At 40.2% G+C, this 13,952-nt stretch overlaps 3 protein-coding genes across 4 annotated transcripts in view; 2 read left to right on the top strand and 1 right to left on the bottom strand.

Annotated features, from left to right (window-relative positions):
• Window positions 1-5,173: 5,173 nt before the first annotated feature.
• On the top strand, window positions 5,174-6,623 carry arl14 (ADP-ribosylation factor-like 14). Its single transcript, XM_060873823.1, has one exon. It carries the CDS (start codon window positions 5,355-5,357, stop codon window positions 5,943-5,945), a length of 591 nt encoding a protein of 196 aa, XP_060729806.1. The 5' UTR covers window positions 5,174-5,354; the 3' UTR covers window positions 5,946-6,623.
• A 3-nt stretch (window positions 6,624-6,626) lies between these two features.
• gng5 (guanine nucleotide binding protein (G protein), gamma 5) lies at window positions 6,627-8,314 on the bottom strand. Its single transcript, XM_060873824.1, has 3 exons — window positions 8,120-8,314; window positions 7,370-7,510; window positions 6,627-7,091 (listed from the first exon to the last, which is right to left on the bottom strand). The coding sequence occupies exons 1-2, from the start codon at window positions 8,198-8,200 to the stop codon at window positions 7,385-7,387; spliced, it is 207 nt and encodes a 68-aa protein (XP_060729807.1). The 5' UTR covers window positions 8,201-8,314; the 3' UTR covers window positions 6,627-7,091; window positions 7,370-7,384.
• The window catches only part of LOC132848252 (meiotic recombination protein REC8 homolog), a 10,708-nt gene continuing 4,216 nt past the window's right edge, over window positions 7,461-13,952 (top strand). The window contains exons 1-13 of one of the 2 annotated variants that reach the window (XM_060873820.1): window positions 7,461-7,589; window positions 9,422-9,490; window positions 9,612-9,754; window positions 9,868-9,946; window positions 10,092-10,206; window positions 10,350-10,407; window positions 10,573-10,640; window positions 10,727-10,799; window positions 11,026-11,170; window positions 11,288-11,468; window positions 11,913-12,053; window positions 12,161-12,230; window positions 13,919-13,952. The exon at window positions 13,919-13,952 is cut by the window's right edge and continues 121 nt beyond it. In XM_060873820.1, coding sequence (XP_060729803.1) covers window positions 9,447-9,490; window positions 9,612-9,754; window positions 9,868-9,946; window positions 10,092-10,206; window positions 10,350-10,407; window positions 10,573-10,640; window positions 10,727-10,799; window positions 11,026-11,170; window positions 11,288-11,468; window positions 11,913-12,053; window positions 12,161-12,230; window positions 13,919-13,952 — 1,151 coding nt within the window. In that variant the 5' untranslated portion in view covers window positions 7,461-7,589; window positions 9,422-9,446. Of the gene's footprint in view, window positions 7,590-8,976; window positions 9,110-9,421; window positions 9,491-9,611; window positions 9,755-9,867; window positions 9,947-10,091; window positions 10,207-10,349; window positions 10,408-10,572; window positions 10,641-10,726; window positions 10,800-11,025; window positions 11,171-11,287; window positions 11,469-11,912; window positions 12,054-12,160; window positions 12,231-13,918 lie in introns of those variants that run through there. The other variant, XM_060873818.1, reaches the window with a different exon arrangement.

The following is a 13,952-nucleotide window of genomic DNA, read 5'->3' as shown; positions in this document are numbered from 1 at the left end:
TTTAAGGGAAATTTCTTGATTTAAACCTGAAGTTTAGTAAAGTGTCAGTTGACCAACATTAATTCTATTCTTCCTGACTTTCTTTCTTTCTTTCTTTGGAATGTTGGGAATTGATTCGAGGACTTTGCAGTATGAAAGATTTTCATCCAACAGATCTTTTAAAAAGTTTCCAGCATATGATTGTTTTGGGGTGAAAAAGCTCTACCCGTCTTTTTTATTGTTGTTTTTCTGGACAGTGAATCACTTTTGGTTCCGAATCAGTATGTGACTGCAACCTAACGCCATGATATTCGATTGATAAGTGCATGAAATCGTTATGCTTCATCAGCGAGATCAGATCTGCATCACAATGAACACTCTCACAATATGTAATATTCTTCAGAAACCAGGCATGGGTCAATTTCCTGCATTATCGGCCCCAGAAAGGTTATTGGGTTCCTTACTGTGGTTTTACACGAAACCACCCAACAATGGCTCTCTCTACCTAACAAATGGACCAAAGCAAAAGAACAAACCAAAGAACTATCCAGAGATCTACCAGTTGCACAGATGTTCCATTCCACCAGTTCCGTTTCAACCACTCACTCACTCACTCATTTTCTACCGCTTATCTGAACTACCTCGGGTCACGGGGAGCCTGTGCCTATCTCAGGCGTCATCGGGCATCAAGGCAGGATACACCCTGGACGGAGTGCCAACCCATCGCAGGGCACACACACACACACTCATTCACTCACACACTCACACACTACGGACAATTTTTCCAGAGATGCCAATCAACCTACCTTGCATGTCTTTGGACCGGGGGAGGAAACCGGAGTATCCGGAGGAAACCCCCGAGGCACGGGGAGAACATGCAAACTCCACACACACAAGACGGAGGCGGGAATCGAACCCCCAACCCTGGAGGTGTGAGGCGAACATGTTTTTGCTTCTGTTTGGCAACTTTACACAGAATTTTACTGTTTGAAGATAATACGTCGAAATTTTAGATGCTTATGAACAAGAACTTGCAGTATCTCAGAGAGCGGACATGGGTTTGATATCGACATTTACTTTAGAGATAGATTCATTTGTGTGGAAAAAATAGCTGTTTTTTGTTTTTTACTTTTTAATTAAGAGTCATTTGGACCCGTTTCTCACAGAAAAAAAAAACACAAGGAGCCACAAAACCCTTTTGACATCTAAAATGAAGAGAACACTTCAATATATCGTTTTTTACCTTTATGGAAAGTGTAGAAAAAAACTGTAGTGTGTTGTGTTTATGAAATCAATGACCTGCTACCGAGTAAACGATTTTATTTCTGCAAGCAAATAAAAATATTTTGAACAGTTTGAACTAAACTTAACAAAAAAAGACGCCGAGTTGAAGGTTACTTTCAAATAAAATGTTCAATGTCTAATTGAGTCCTTTTCGTATTCATGACATCAACATTTTAACACTTAAGTAAAGGCACATATTCACAGATTGGAGTTTCCAGAGTCAGTAACTCCTGAACTAAACGCTTTTATTACACAAATAACACCTCTTTTTATAGTAGTAATGTAGAGACGCAGCTACAACACAATTTTCGTCAAAATCAGCTTTCCTCCGCGTTGGATAAAATACACAAGTTTCTTATGTGCAAACGGCTGAGAAACAGATTCCAAGGGACCGTCTGCAAAGTGCAAAAACCCGAAAAGCGAAAACTAAAAAAACAGTAAATCACTTTACTGTAATACACTGTACTGTCACCAGCTCACACACATCACTGTAATACACTGTACTGTCACCAGCTCACACACATCAGTGTAATACACTGTACTGTCACCAGCTCACACACATCAGTGTAATACACTGTACTGTCACCAGCTCACACACATCAGTGTAATACACTGTACTGTCACCAGCTCACACACATCACTGTAATACACTGTACTGTCACCAGCTCACACACATCAGTGTAATACACTGTACTGTCACCAGCTCACACACATCAGTGTAATACACTGTACTGTCACCAGCTCACACACATCAGTGTAATACACTGTACTGTCACCAGCTCACACACATCACTGTAATACACTGTACTGTCACCAGCTCATACATCACTGTAATACACTGTACTGTCACCAGCTCACACACATCACTGTAATACACTGTACTGTCACCAGCTCACACACATCACTGTAATACACTGTACTGTCACCAGCTCACACACATCACTGTAATACACTGTACTGTCACCAGCTCACACACATCACTGTAATACACTGTACTGTCACCAGCTCACACACATCACTGTAATACACTGTACTGTCACCAGCTCACACATCACTGTAATACACTGTACTGTCACCAGCTCACACACATCACTGTAATACACTGTACTGTCACCAGCACACACACATCACTGTAATACACTGTACTGTCACCAGCTCACACATCACTGTAATACACTGTACTGTCACCAGCTCACACATCACTGTAATACACTGTACTGTCACCAGCTCACACACATCACTGTAATACACTGTACTGTCACCAGCTCACACACATCACTGTAATACACTGTACTGTCACCAGCTCACACATCACTGTAATACACTGTACTGTCACCAGCTCACACACATCACTGTAATACACTGTACTGTCACCAGCTCACACACATCACTGTAATACACTGTACTGTCACCAGCTCACACACATCACTGTAATACACTGTACTGTCACCAGCTCACACACATCACTGTAATACACTGTACTGTCACCAGCTCACACACATCACTGTAATACACTGTACTGTCACCAGCTCACACACATCACTGTAATACACTGTACTGTCACCAGCTCACACATCACTGTAATACACTGTACTGTCACCAGCTCACACACATCACTGTAATACACTGTACTGTCACCAGCTCACACACATCACTGTAATACACTGTACTGTCACCAGCTCACACGTCACTGTAATACACTGTACTGTCACCAGCTCACACATCACTGTAATACACTGTACTGTCACCAGCTCACACACATCACTGTAATACACTGTACTGTCACCAGCTCACACATCACTGTAATACACTGTACTGTCACCAGCTCACACACATCACTGTAATACACTGTACTGTCACCAGCTCACACACATCACTGTAATACACTGTACTGTCACCAGCTCACACGTCACTGTAATACACTGTACTGTCACCAGCTCACACATCACTGTAATACACTGTACTGTCACCAGCTCACACACATCACTGTAATACACTGTACTGTCACCAGCTCACACATCACTGTAATACACTGTACTGTCACCAGCTCACACACATCACTGTAATACACTGTACTGTCACCAGCTCACACATCACTGTAATACACTGTACTGTCACCAGCTCACACACATCACTGTAATACACTGTACTGTCACCAGCTCTCACACATCACTGTAATACACTGTACTGTCACCAGCTCACACGTCACTGTAATACACTGTACTGTCACCAGCTCACACATCACTGTAATACACTGTACTGTCACCAGCTCACACACATCACTGTAATACACTGTACTGTCACCAGCTCACACATCACTGTAATACACTGTACTGTCACCAGCTCACACACATCACTGTAATACACTGTACTGTCACCAGCTCACACACATCACTGTAATACACTGTACTGTCACCAGCTCACACGTCACTGTAATACACTGTACTGTCACCAGCTCACACATCACTGTAATACACTGTACTGTCACCAGCTCACACACATCACTGTAATACACTGTACTGTCACCAGCTCACACACATCACTGTAATACACTGTACTGTCACCAGCTCACACATCACTGTAATACACTGTACTGTCACCAGCTCACACACATCACTGTAATACACTGTACTGTCACCAGCTCACACACATCACTGTAATACACTGTACTGTCACCAGCACACACACATCACTGTAATACACTGTACTGTCACCAGCTCACACATCACTGTAATACACTGTACTGTCACCAGCTCACACATCACTGTAATACACTGTACTGTCACCAGCTCACACACATCACTGTAATACACTGTACTGTCACCAGCTCACACACATCACTGTAATACACTGTACTGTCACCAGCTCACACATCACTGTAATACACTGTACTGTCACCAGCTCACACACATCACTGTAATACACTGTACTGTCACCAGCTCACACACATCACTGTAATACACTGTACTGTCACCAGCTCACACACATCACTGTAATACACTGTACTGTCACCAGCTCACACACATCACTGTAATACACTGTACTGTCACCAGCTCACACACATCACTGTAATACACTGTACTGTCACCAGCACACACGTCACTGATGTCCTGATAGTTATACTACAACACTTATTTGGGAGAAATGTCTTTTTGTATATTTTCATGATTTTTCATAATAAAAAAAATATCAATAACTTCACAGTACAGTGTATTACAGTGATGTGTGAGCTGGTGACAGTACAGTGTATTACAGTGATGTGTGTGAGCTGGTGACAGTACAGTGTATTACAGTGATGTGTGAGCTGGTGACAGTACAGTGTATTACAGTGATGTGTGTGAGCTGGTGACAGTACAGTGTATTACAGTGATGTGTGTGAGCTGGTGACAGTACAGTGTATTACAGTGATGTGTGAGCTGGTGACAGTACAGTGTATTACAGTAAAGTGATTTACTGTTTTTTTAGTTTTCGCTTTTCGGGTTTTTGCACTTTGCAGACGGTCCCTTGGAATCTGTCTCTTAGGTGTTCGCACATAGACACTTGTGTGTTTTGTCCACAGCGGAAGAAAGCTGATTTTGAGAAAAACAAAATATGACGCATATTTTGAGCGACAAAAAAATTAAACACGGTTTCTTTTAATGTTACAAGAAGATCATAATCTTAGAATTTCATTTTTTAAAAACTAACTAACTAACTAAAATAAAATAAATTGAAATTAAATATTTATTTTCCAAATCTACAGAGAGCCGCAGCAGAGGGATGAAAGAGCCACTTGCGGCTCCGGAGCCGCGGGTCCGACCCCTGGTTAGACCCCTGGTCTAGTAGGAGCAATTAGTAGGCTTGATAATAAAAAAACTGTACAACTGTAGGAAAAACCACCAATCCTTAATGCCCTGAGTGTCTCCTTTCAATAATACTCAGGCTTGGCGTTTAACGTTACTTGTGGCTTTGTGTGGGAGTCACTGTCATACTTTGACCCCTTGTGCTTTGCCATAAAGTTCTGAGATCAGATACGTGGGTAATAAATCAACCAGTGAAGATAAAAAACAAACACAGATCAGCAGCAAGGTGGAATTCCTGCATATCCTGTAATGGGGCTAAAAGGATCGAAGCTCCCGGATGCTCGCATTCTTCTCTTGGGACTGGATGGTGCCGGGAAATCAACTCTGCTGTTCAAACTGAAGTACGATGAGTTGTTCTGCACCGTCCCAACCATCGGCTTCAACGTTGAAATGATGGAGGCCAAGCAGAACAGGAGGAAAATCACCCTGACCGTGTGGGATGTCGGAGGACAGGAGAAGATGAGACAGCACTGGAGGAGCTACTACCAAGACACTGCTGGGCTCCTGTTTACCATCGACTGCTGGGACAGGACACGTCTGAACGAAGCCCAAAGAGAACTGGAACGAGTGCTGAAGAACGAGCACCTCAGAAGACTTCCTGTGGTCATCCTGGCTAACAAGCAGGACAAAGATGGAGCCCTGACAGCGACTGAGCTCACAGAGGCATTTAACCTGAGGAAGACTTGCAGCGACAGGGACTGGTTCGTCCAACCTTGCTCGGGAAAGACCGGAGCCGGAGTTCAGGAAGGGTTCAGGAGGATGGCACTCTTGGTGGAAACCACCTCCGACAACAACATTAAAGACACGGTCAAGTATCTAAAAAAGTCCATAAAGAAGTAGATAATGAATGTGATCAAAGTCTCTTGATGATTAAAATATCCAGGACTTCTGACCAGGAAGGAGAACTTCTCTTAAATCATGTACTCTACATTTTTGGTTTTAATTTCATGTCAAAATGTATTTTAATTCTTTACTCTGAGCTGAAACACTTTAAAGCAGGTTTTGTTTTGAATCCTCGATTTATTTCTTGAATTTCAGACTTTAAATAAAATAAAAAAATAAAAAAAAAACAGTGAATCATGTGCACTGTGCTGTTGAACAAAGGCCTCTCTCAGGTCCAAACTGAGGAGCAGAAGTAGTCCATTCAAGGCATTTACTGTTTATTTATTCAAAAGAAATATCACTTTGGATTGAGCAGGTTATCGGCCTGAATATATAAGCAAATAAAGTGAGTAGAAGTTAAATAAATAAATAATTTATGTATTTATTTATTAAATGTTATTCATTTTTGCTCACTTTAAAGACTAAATAATTAATTAGTTGTTTAAGGTTTTAAAATATTTTGTTAAAACCCAGAAAAACGACTCCTTAGTGTTTGATCCATGACATTTCAGGTCTAAAGCAGATTACTGGATTATACTTTGAGAACAAAACAAGGATCATCATTGTGTTGGCATTGTGGTGATGTTATGACTCGTGCGTGATAAAAATGTGCTGAAATAAAAACACTTCAACACAGTATTGTGTACAAATCAATGGTTTTATTCAGTACAAAAAAAGGCAGACAGAAGGCAAGGCATAGAAAACGGGTGCACGATTTAAAAAACAAAGGCACAATAAATTAGAGCTTTCACTGCTTCTTTGCCTCGTGATGTATAAAAAAAAGTCTTTTGTCAAGTCTGTTGACAAAAGTCCATTTTGAGCCCCAAGCATGGTTAAACATTTGTGACCCACATACAATTATTTATGACACTTTATGAGAAAAAAAAAAAAAAAAACCATTTTCGGTCACGTTTCTACAGTTAATGCGGATTTCCGGGCGCATTTATGCTCCCCGAAACGAGAAGGAAATTCAGTGCAAATGGATTTGATTTGAGTGGAACTGAATGTCATCCTGGCTTTGTTTGAGAACGTGGGTTGCGTCGCGTCATAATTGGTTACGGTCATCTACTTATCCAAAAATGTCACAGGAACAGGAAACGAGACCTGGGATGAGAAGCAGATGAGAATTTAGTCAACAATAATTGTAACCTAATTTATTTCAGTTTATACAACTGAGAAATTGAGGGTTAAGGGCCTTGCTCAAGAGCCCATCAGTGGCAGCTTAGCGGAGCTGGGATTCGAACTCATGACCTTCCGGTCAGTAATCCAAAACCTGAACCACTAGACTACCACCCTATATACACACATACATGCGTGTATGTTGATTTATTGTGCACACCAATGCTACGGAACATACATAAGAGCAGCGTATCATTTCTCACCAGTGGCAGGAAGCGTCAGACAAAAGAACAGAGCTTTTGTGTCCTGAACGGGTTGGTGCTGGAGGACACGCCGGTGAGCAGAGGATCCTGGAGAGCATTCTGCATACAGAACTGCTGGAGCTCAGCCGCCGCCTGAGACACCTGAAAGAAAAACCCCACGTAACGTCATGCTGTTGAATCCTCGGTTCTGATTGGTCAGGAAGTTTCTACACGGTTTTCTGTAAGAACAAGCTGTTTTATCAATTTCAGGGGGAAAATAAATAAATAAAATAAATCAATTTCGGGGGAAAAAATTTGAATCGATTAATTTAATTTCAGGGGAGGAAAAAAGTAGATAAAAGTACATCAAATGTGATTCTTTACTAAATAAACGCATTCAATTAAATGCAATGCAATTACAGATGACGAATTGATGTGTGGATAAAATAATAATAATAATAATAATAATAATAATAATAATAATACACTAAAAGCAACAGATTAGAAACCGGAAATCAGCTTCTTTGCGTCAGCTCCTGCTTTAAATAACAAAATCCGCGCCCCGTTAACACATTTATATACAAACACAAACCGCTTCAAATGTATTCAATACCACAGGAGGTTTATTTTAAATATTTATCTACGATTTGTTTGTAATTCGTTAAGGCGACACACACACAGGCCCACACCCGCATCCGGCTAGCCGAGTTAGCATTGAGCTAACATGCTAACAGGCTAACCGAAACAGACCGATAGAACAAACGTTCACACCTTCACCCTGTTGATATTCGCCTCGAATCGGAGCTGCTGCACGACCTTTTTCATCGCGTTAATATTAGATGATCCGGACATTGTGGCAAATTCACAAAAAACAACAACAACAAACCGAACACAGTTTCCGTTATTTGGAATAAAAAGTTTGGCCGCGCCTATGAACTACGGAACGCGAAGAGGGTCACGTGACGAAGGCGGAGTCAAAAAAATCAACGCGCTTTGTATTCCTTTTGTGTCATATTTTACTTTTTTTATTTATTTATTTATTTTTCAATTTTTAATTTTTTATATATAAATTATTAGAGTCAACGATTAAATACAAAGCGTATTTAGCGTATTTGCCTCAATTTAATAATTAGATTAATCATTGTATAAATATATATATAGCTTAAGGGCTTTTTTTATTTATGTTATTTATATCAGTACTTTTACACCGTTTCCATAAATACAACGGTGTAAAAGTACTGATATGGATAACATACATTTAAAAAAAAAAAGCCCTTAAAACAGATTACACCTATATTCTACGGGAATAGAGGTTTGTTTCGGAGAAAAAGCGGCGCCATGGCAATATCGCTATAGCAACCAGATTCGACCAATCACCTGTCTCAGACCGAGTGCTGGCGTTAACGATTGGCTCGCTGATCTCTCACGGACCAGAAGGATTGGATGGTGTCCTTAAACAATGGGCGCGTTCCAAATGCCTCCGTGTTGCCTATAGAAGTGCACTATACGTAGACTATTACAAACGACGGCGCAAGCGTTCTACGTAGTGCACTAAATGTCTAATGAGGACGTGTTTGAATTCGAGTTCAAGGCTTATTTATTTTACCTCATTCAACTTTGACTACAAGTTGATTTGTTCTGTCAGCGTTACAGGGAATGTACAGAGTTTATTAACCCTGATATTCAGCTAAATTTAGTTAAAATAATGTTTTATTACCCTAATGTACTTAATCACAAAACTGGATGCTTTGCTACAATATGGTGAGACTTTCTATTCATTTATTAAAAACAGGATTATTACCACAAAAAAAAACATTTACAACTGATTAGTAAAATTAAATGCCTGATAATTAAAGTTTAACTGTTTTACTTAAATATTAAAGTTAAAAAGGAGGGTTTTCTTCTTGTTCTTATAATTCTTGCTATTAATATTAGCAAATAACTCAAAACTCACTACATTAAATAGCCGACAGAGGGCGCACTAGAAAGCTGAGCCCATTTGTTATGAATGTGTGTGTGTGTGTGTGTGTGTGTGTGTGTGTGTGTGTGTGTGTGTGTGTGTGTTTCTTACAGGCTGGCAGCCACAAAGGCCAGAAAGATGAACCGTCGTGATCTACTCAAGGTTAACGTTCAGAGTACATGGTGAGAATAACAGTGCTTGAGGATACTGGATTCTGATTGGTCAGAAGGTGTTGATGTTGTTGTTTGTTTGTTTTTTATTGATGAATCGTTGTTTTTCTTGGTTGTGGTTGTGGATGCACAGCACTGACATTATGGACTACGTGTTGGTGCGAGTGCCTTCTCTGGCTGCAGGTCTGCCTCGGCCTCGTTTCTCCCTCTACCTGTCGTCCCAGCTGCAGTACGGAATCGTGCTCGTCTTCCACCGCCAGTGCCAGCTGCTGCTAGGTGTGTGTATGTGTGTGTGTGTGGGGCGAAAAAACCACAACATACACCATGCTCTTTCTCTTTCTTCCTTTTTTTGTCCAAAATCTTTGTCATAGATAAATGTTTTTCCTCAGATGAAATCCAGGAGGCCATCGACAGACTGCATCGTTACCACGTACAGGCGCAGATCGACATGCTGCCTGAGGAGATCAGGTCAGAAGTCTTGTATAAACCCATAATAGCTCTCCACTGTCCGTCGTTCCTTCCTTCCTTCCTTCCTTGTCCTTGTGACTGGTGGGGAAGAAGCTAAACAGTGGAGCATATTATTAAACTTTTGCTTGTCTTTCATTTGTTTCAGACAAACTCAAACACTTCCTGATGCTCTCGCTCTTCTGACTGAGACCGAGGGGGCCAGAGATCCGTTTTTCGGCTCGATAGAGTTCGGTTTGCCCAGTCCAACTAGCCTCATGCAGGTAACCATCTCTCTCTCTCTCTCTCTCTCTTTATCTATCTATCTATCTATCTATCTATCTATCTATCTATCTATCTATCTATCTGTCTGTCTATATACACACACACCTACATTATATACTGATCTTGGTTCCTTGATTGACAGCTGGTTCAGGAATTGGGTGTGGTTTCACCAGAGAGTCTACATTCTCCACCAGTGGAAGGTGAGCAAGAAGGAGCACCGTGTTAAATCTAATGCGATACACACCGTTTTTACTATTATTCTCCAGTTTATGTTCCATTCCTTTGGATTAACACGTAGCGAAATCTAGTAATGCGGAGATAAGAAGACACGAAGGGTGTGGACAATATTTCCTTTCTCACCACAGGCATCACAGCGAGTCAGGAGTCGATCACAATGACCGAGCGGCAGCCTGTTATCATGCAAGAGCCTGAGGTGTCGATCTTTAGTGTTGCCGTAGCAACTTGCCATAGTAAATTCGTTGTAAAAAAGGTTGATGATTTCTCCTGTTGTCTTTGCAGTTTGAAGGGGCGGAGCTGCAGGAGATCAACATGATTGAAATGTTGCTGGAGCAATCGGATCAGTTCCCGGAAGGTAAATGCGTTCCCTCGTGTTCCATCTTTTAAGAATAAATAGTTGGACGGGATTAAAAAAAAAAAATCGAATTTGAAACCAAAAGGTAGCTGTTGTTGAAAACGAAAATTTGAAAGTAAATTTGTGCTTTATCTTTGTTTTACGAAATCACAAATCACAACAACATTCGTTGAAGAAACGGAGGACTGTAGATGAGGGTTAGCGATCGGGGCGTATTTTTTTTTAGGTGACGAAGAAACAGAGCGTGCGAGGCAGCGCGAGAGAAGAGAAAGAGATAGAGAAGGAGAAGAGGTTTTAGAGAGGGAACGAGAGCGAGAGGCAGCAGAAGCGGAGAGGACGAGGGATCTGACGGGGTCTACCCTCATGGAGCTGTAGGTCCACGTTAAAAAGACAAAACAGCCTTTAAGAGCAAGAGACGATGAGTCCGAGTCATTTGGTATAGTTTAAACGTGTCAGGTTTTAACCATGAAATCAATCCAATCATCCAGGGCTCAAAGCACCGAAGTACCAAGCCGAGACATCGTGTCTGTGGGCGAGGAGGTGGACCTGCCCACTGCGATGCCCCAGCCAGCCGCGAGAGAGAGGACCCCGGAGCCCGTCACTATTCCACCATCTCCACCTACCCCGGAGAGGAGGGAGCGGCGGAGAGAGAGTCCTCGCCTGGAGGAGGTTTGTACAAGGCTAAGCTTATACTACAAGGAGCAGTAAAAACCAACGAATTTCTAATTCAGTCAGTAGTCAGTAGTTTGTTCTGAATGCAGCTGTCAGTACCATTAGTATTCATTTCATTTTTAGTGCTTTTACACTAAGTCTCATTTCGAGTCTTACTGTCAGTGGTTTCAGACGAACTGTAGTTTCGGTTGTTCCTGTATTTTTGTTTGTTTTGAGCAGTTTTGTCAGTACTTTGTTGATTTCCCGTTTCACACTCAGGAGTTTTAGTCACTGCGATTTTCAGATTCGTCTTAGTCGTTTTAGTGTTATTTTGAGTTTATATCCCCCAAGCTTTATAGTCAGTTTTACTTTTAGTAGTTTGTCAGTAGTTATGTGTTGTTTGAGTGTCGGTAGTTAGTATTATTTGTGGGTTTTAGTGTCAGTCGTTCCTCTCTGTTACAGCTTGTCCCAATCCCAGAAGCCCCTGCGGAGGGACGAAGGAGGAGGAAGAGGCAGCTGGTTTTTATGGACGAAGACATACAGATATCCCAGGAAGCACTGCAAGCCCAGATTAATGACCCAAGCATTGAAACCAGACCTTTAGTAAGACGAATCCATCGTACGATACTCGTGTAAAGTCTCGTTTTGACTCGCATTCCCGTGTCATAATGTTTAAGGAAACTGGGAACCTGTTGTGATTTCCTTCCTAGGAGGATGTTCTGATCAGACCACCTTCTGAAGTGAGCGAGCCGAAGGTTCTTCTCAGTAACCCCTGCATGAGTGAGTAACCGTTTAATCCCTGAATCTGTCATACACACTGAAATTAGACAAGCTACTGACACTGAAATTGCAAGTTTCTGCAGTGTCTAAAATGTTGTTTTTCATTTCACTCTCAGTAGTTTTTTTTTCACCACATTCAGTACTTTCACTTTCACCGTCCATAATTTTTGGACCTTTTTTTTGTTTTACTGTCAGTAGCTACAGTGTCAGTCAGTTTTTCAGTCAGCATTTTTAGTTTTTTCAGTTTTTAAAAAAAATAAATACCTTTCATTTCACTGTCAGTAGTTTGTGGGATTTTTCAGGTTTATTGTCAGTACTTTCAGTTTCATTGTTGGTATGGTGTGTATCCTTGTCAGTATTTCATGTTACATTCCGGTTGTAATGTCAGTACTTTTCGTTTTAAAGTCAGTACTTTCAGTTGTAATGTCAGTACTTTCAGTTTTAATGTCAGTACTTTCCATTTTAAAGTCAGTGCTTTCAGTTGTAATGTCAGTACTTTCAGTTTTAATGTCAGTACTTTCAGTTTTAATGTCAGTACTTTCAGTTTTAATGTCAGTACTTTCCATTTTAAAGTCAGTGCTATCAGTTGTAATGTCAGTACTTTCCATTTTAAAGTCAGTGCTTTCATTTGTAATGTCAGTACTTTCAGTTTTAATGTCAGTACTTTCAGTTTTAATGTCAGTACTTTCAGTTGTAATGTCAGTACTTTTCGTTTTAAAGTCAGTACTTTCAGTTGTAATGTCAGTACTTTCAGTTTTAATGTCAGTACTTTCCATTTTAAAGTCAGTGCTTTCAGTTGTAATGTCAGTACTTTCAGTTTTAATGTCAGTACTTTCAGTTTTAATGTCAGTACTTTCAGTTTTAATGTCAGTACTTTCCATTTTAAAGTCAGTGCTATCAGTTGTAATGTCAGTACTTTCCATTTTAAAGTCAGTGCTTTCATTTGTAATGTCAGTACTTTCAGTTTTAATGTCAGTACTTTCAGTTTTAATGTCAGTACTTTCAGTTGTAATGTCAGTACTTTTCGTTTTAAAGTCAGTACTTTCAGTTGTAATGTCAGTACTTTCAGTTTTAATGTCAGTACTTTCCATTTTAAAGTCAGTGCTTTCAGTTTTAATGTCAGTACTTTCAGTTTTAATGTCAGTACTTTCAGTTTTAATGTCAGTACTTTCAGTTTTAATGTCAGTACTTTCAGTTTTAAAGTCAGTGCTATCAGTTGTAATGTCAGTACTTTCCATTTTAAAGTCAGTGCTTTCATTTGTAATGTCAGTACTTTCAGTTTTAATGTCAGTACTTTCAGTTTTAATGTCAGTACTTTCAGTTGTAATGTCAGTACTTTCCATTTTAAAGTCAGTGCTTTCAGTTGTAATGTCAGTACTTTCTGTTTTAAAGTCAGTACTTTCAGATATACTATCAGTAATTAGTGTTGGTCTTTTTTTAGTAATTTCCGTTCCAGCGTCAGTTATTCAGTTTCTCTCTTCGTAACTATTAGTATGTTCTTTATTATTATTACTGTTATTACTATAATTATTTATTATTACTGTCACTCGTTTCCATTTCTTTCCAGGCCGGATTTTTATTTTTAGTTTTATTCAGTCTGTGTTCTAATTTTTTTTTATGTATTTTTTTATAATGGTTTTTAATCTTGAAACCTATGATTTTTCTAAGTTTTTCTTGTCATCACACAGAACTTCCCGCTGAGATTCTGGAGCTGTGGAAGCA

This window comes from Tachysurus vachellii, chromosome 7, assembly GCF_030014155.1.
Source record: "Tachysurus vachellii isolate PV-2020 chromosome 7, HZAU_Pvac_v1, whole genome shotgun sequence".
NCBI lineage: Eukaryota > Metazoa > Chordata > Actinopteri > Siluriformes > Bagridae > Tachysurus > Tachysurus vachellii.
This window is presented reverse-complemented; position numbering and strand designations above follow the sequence as displayed.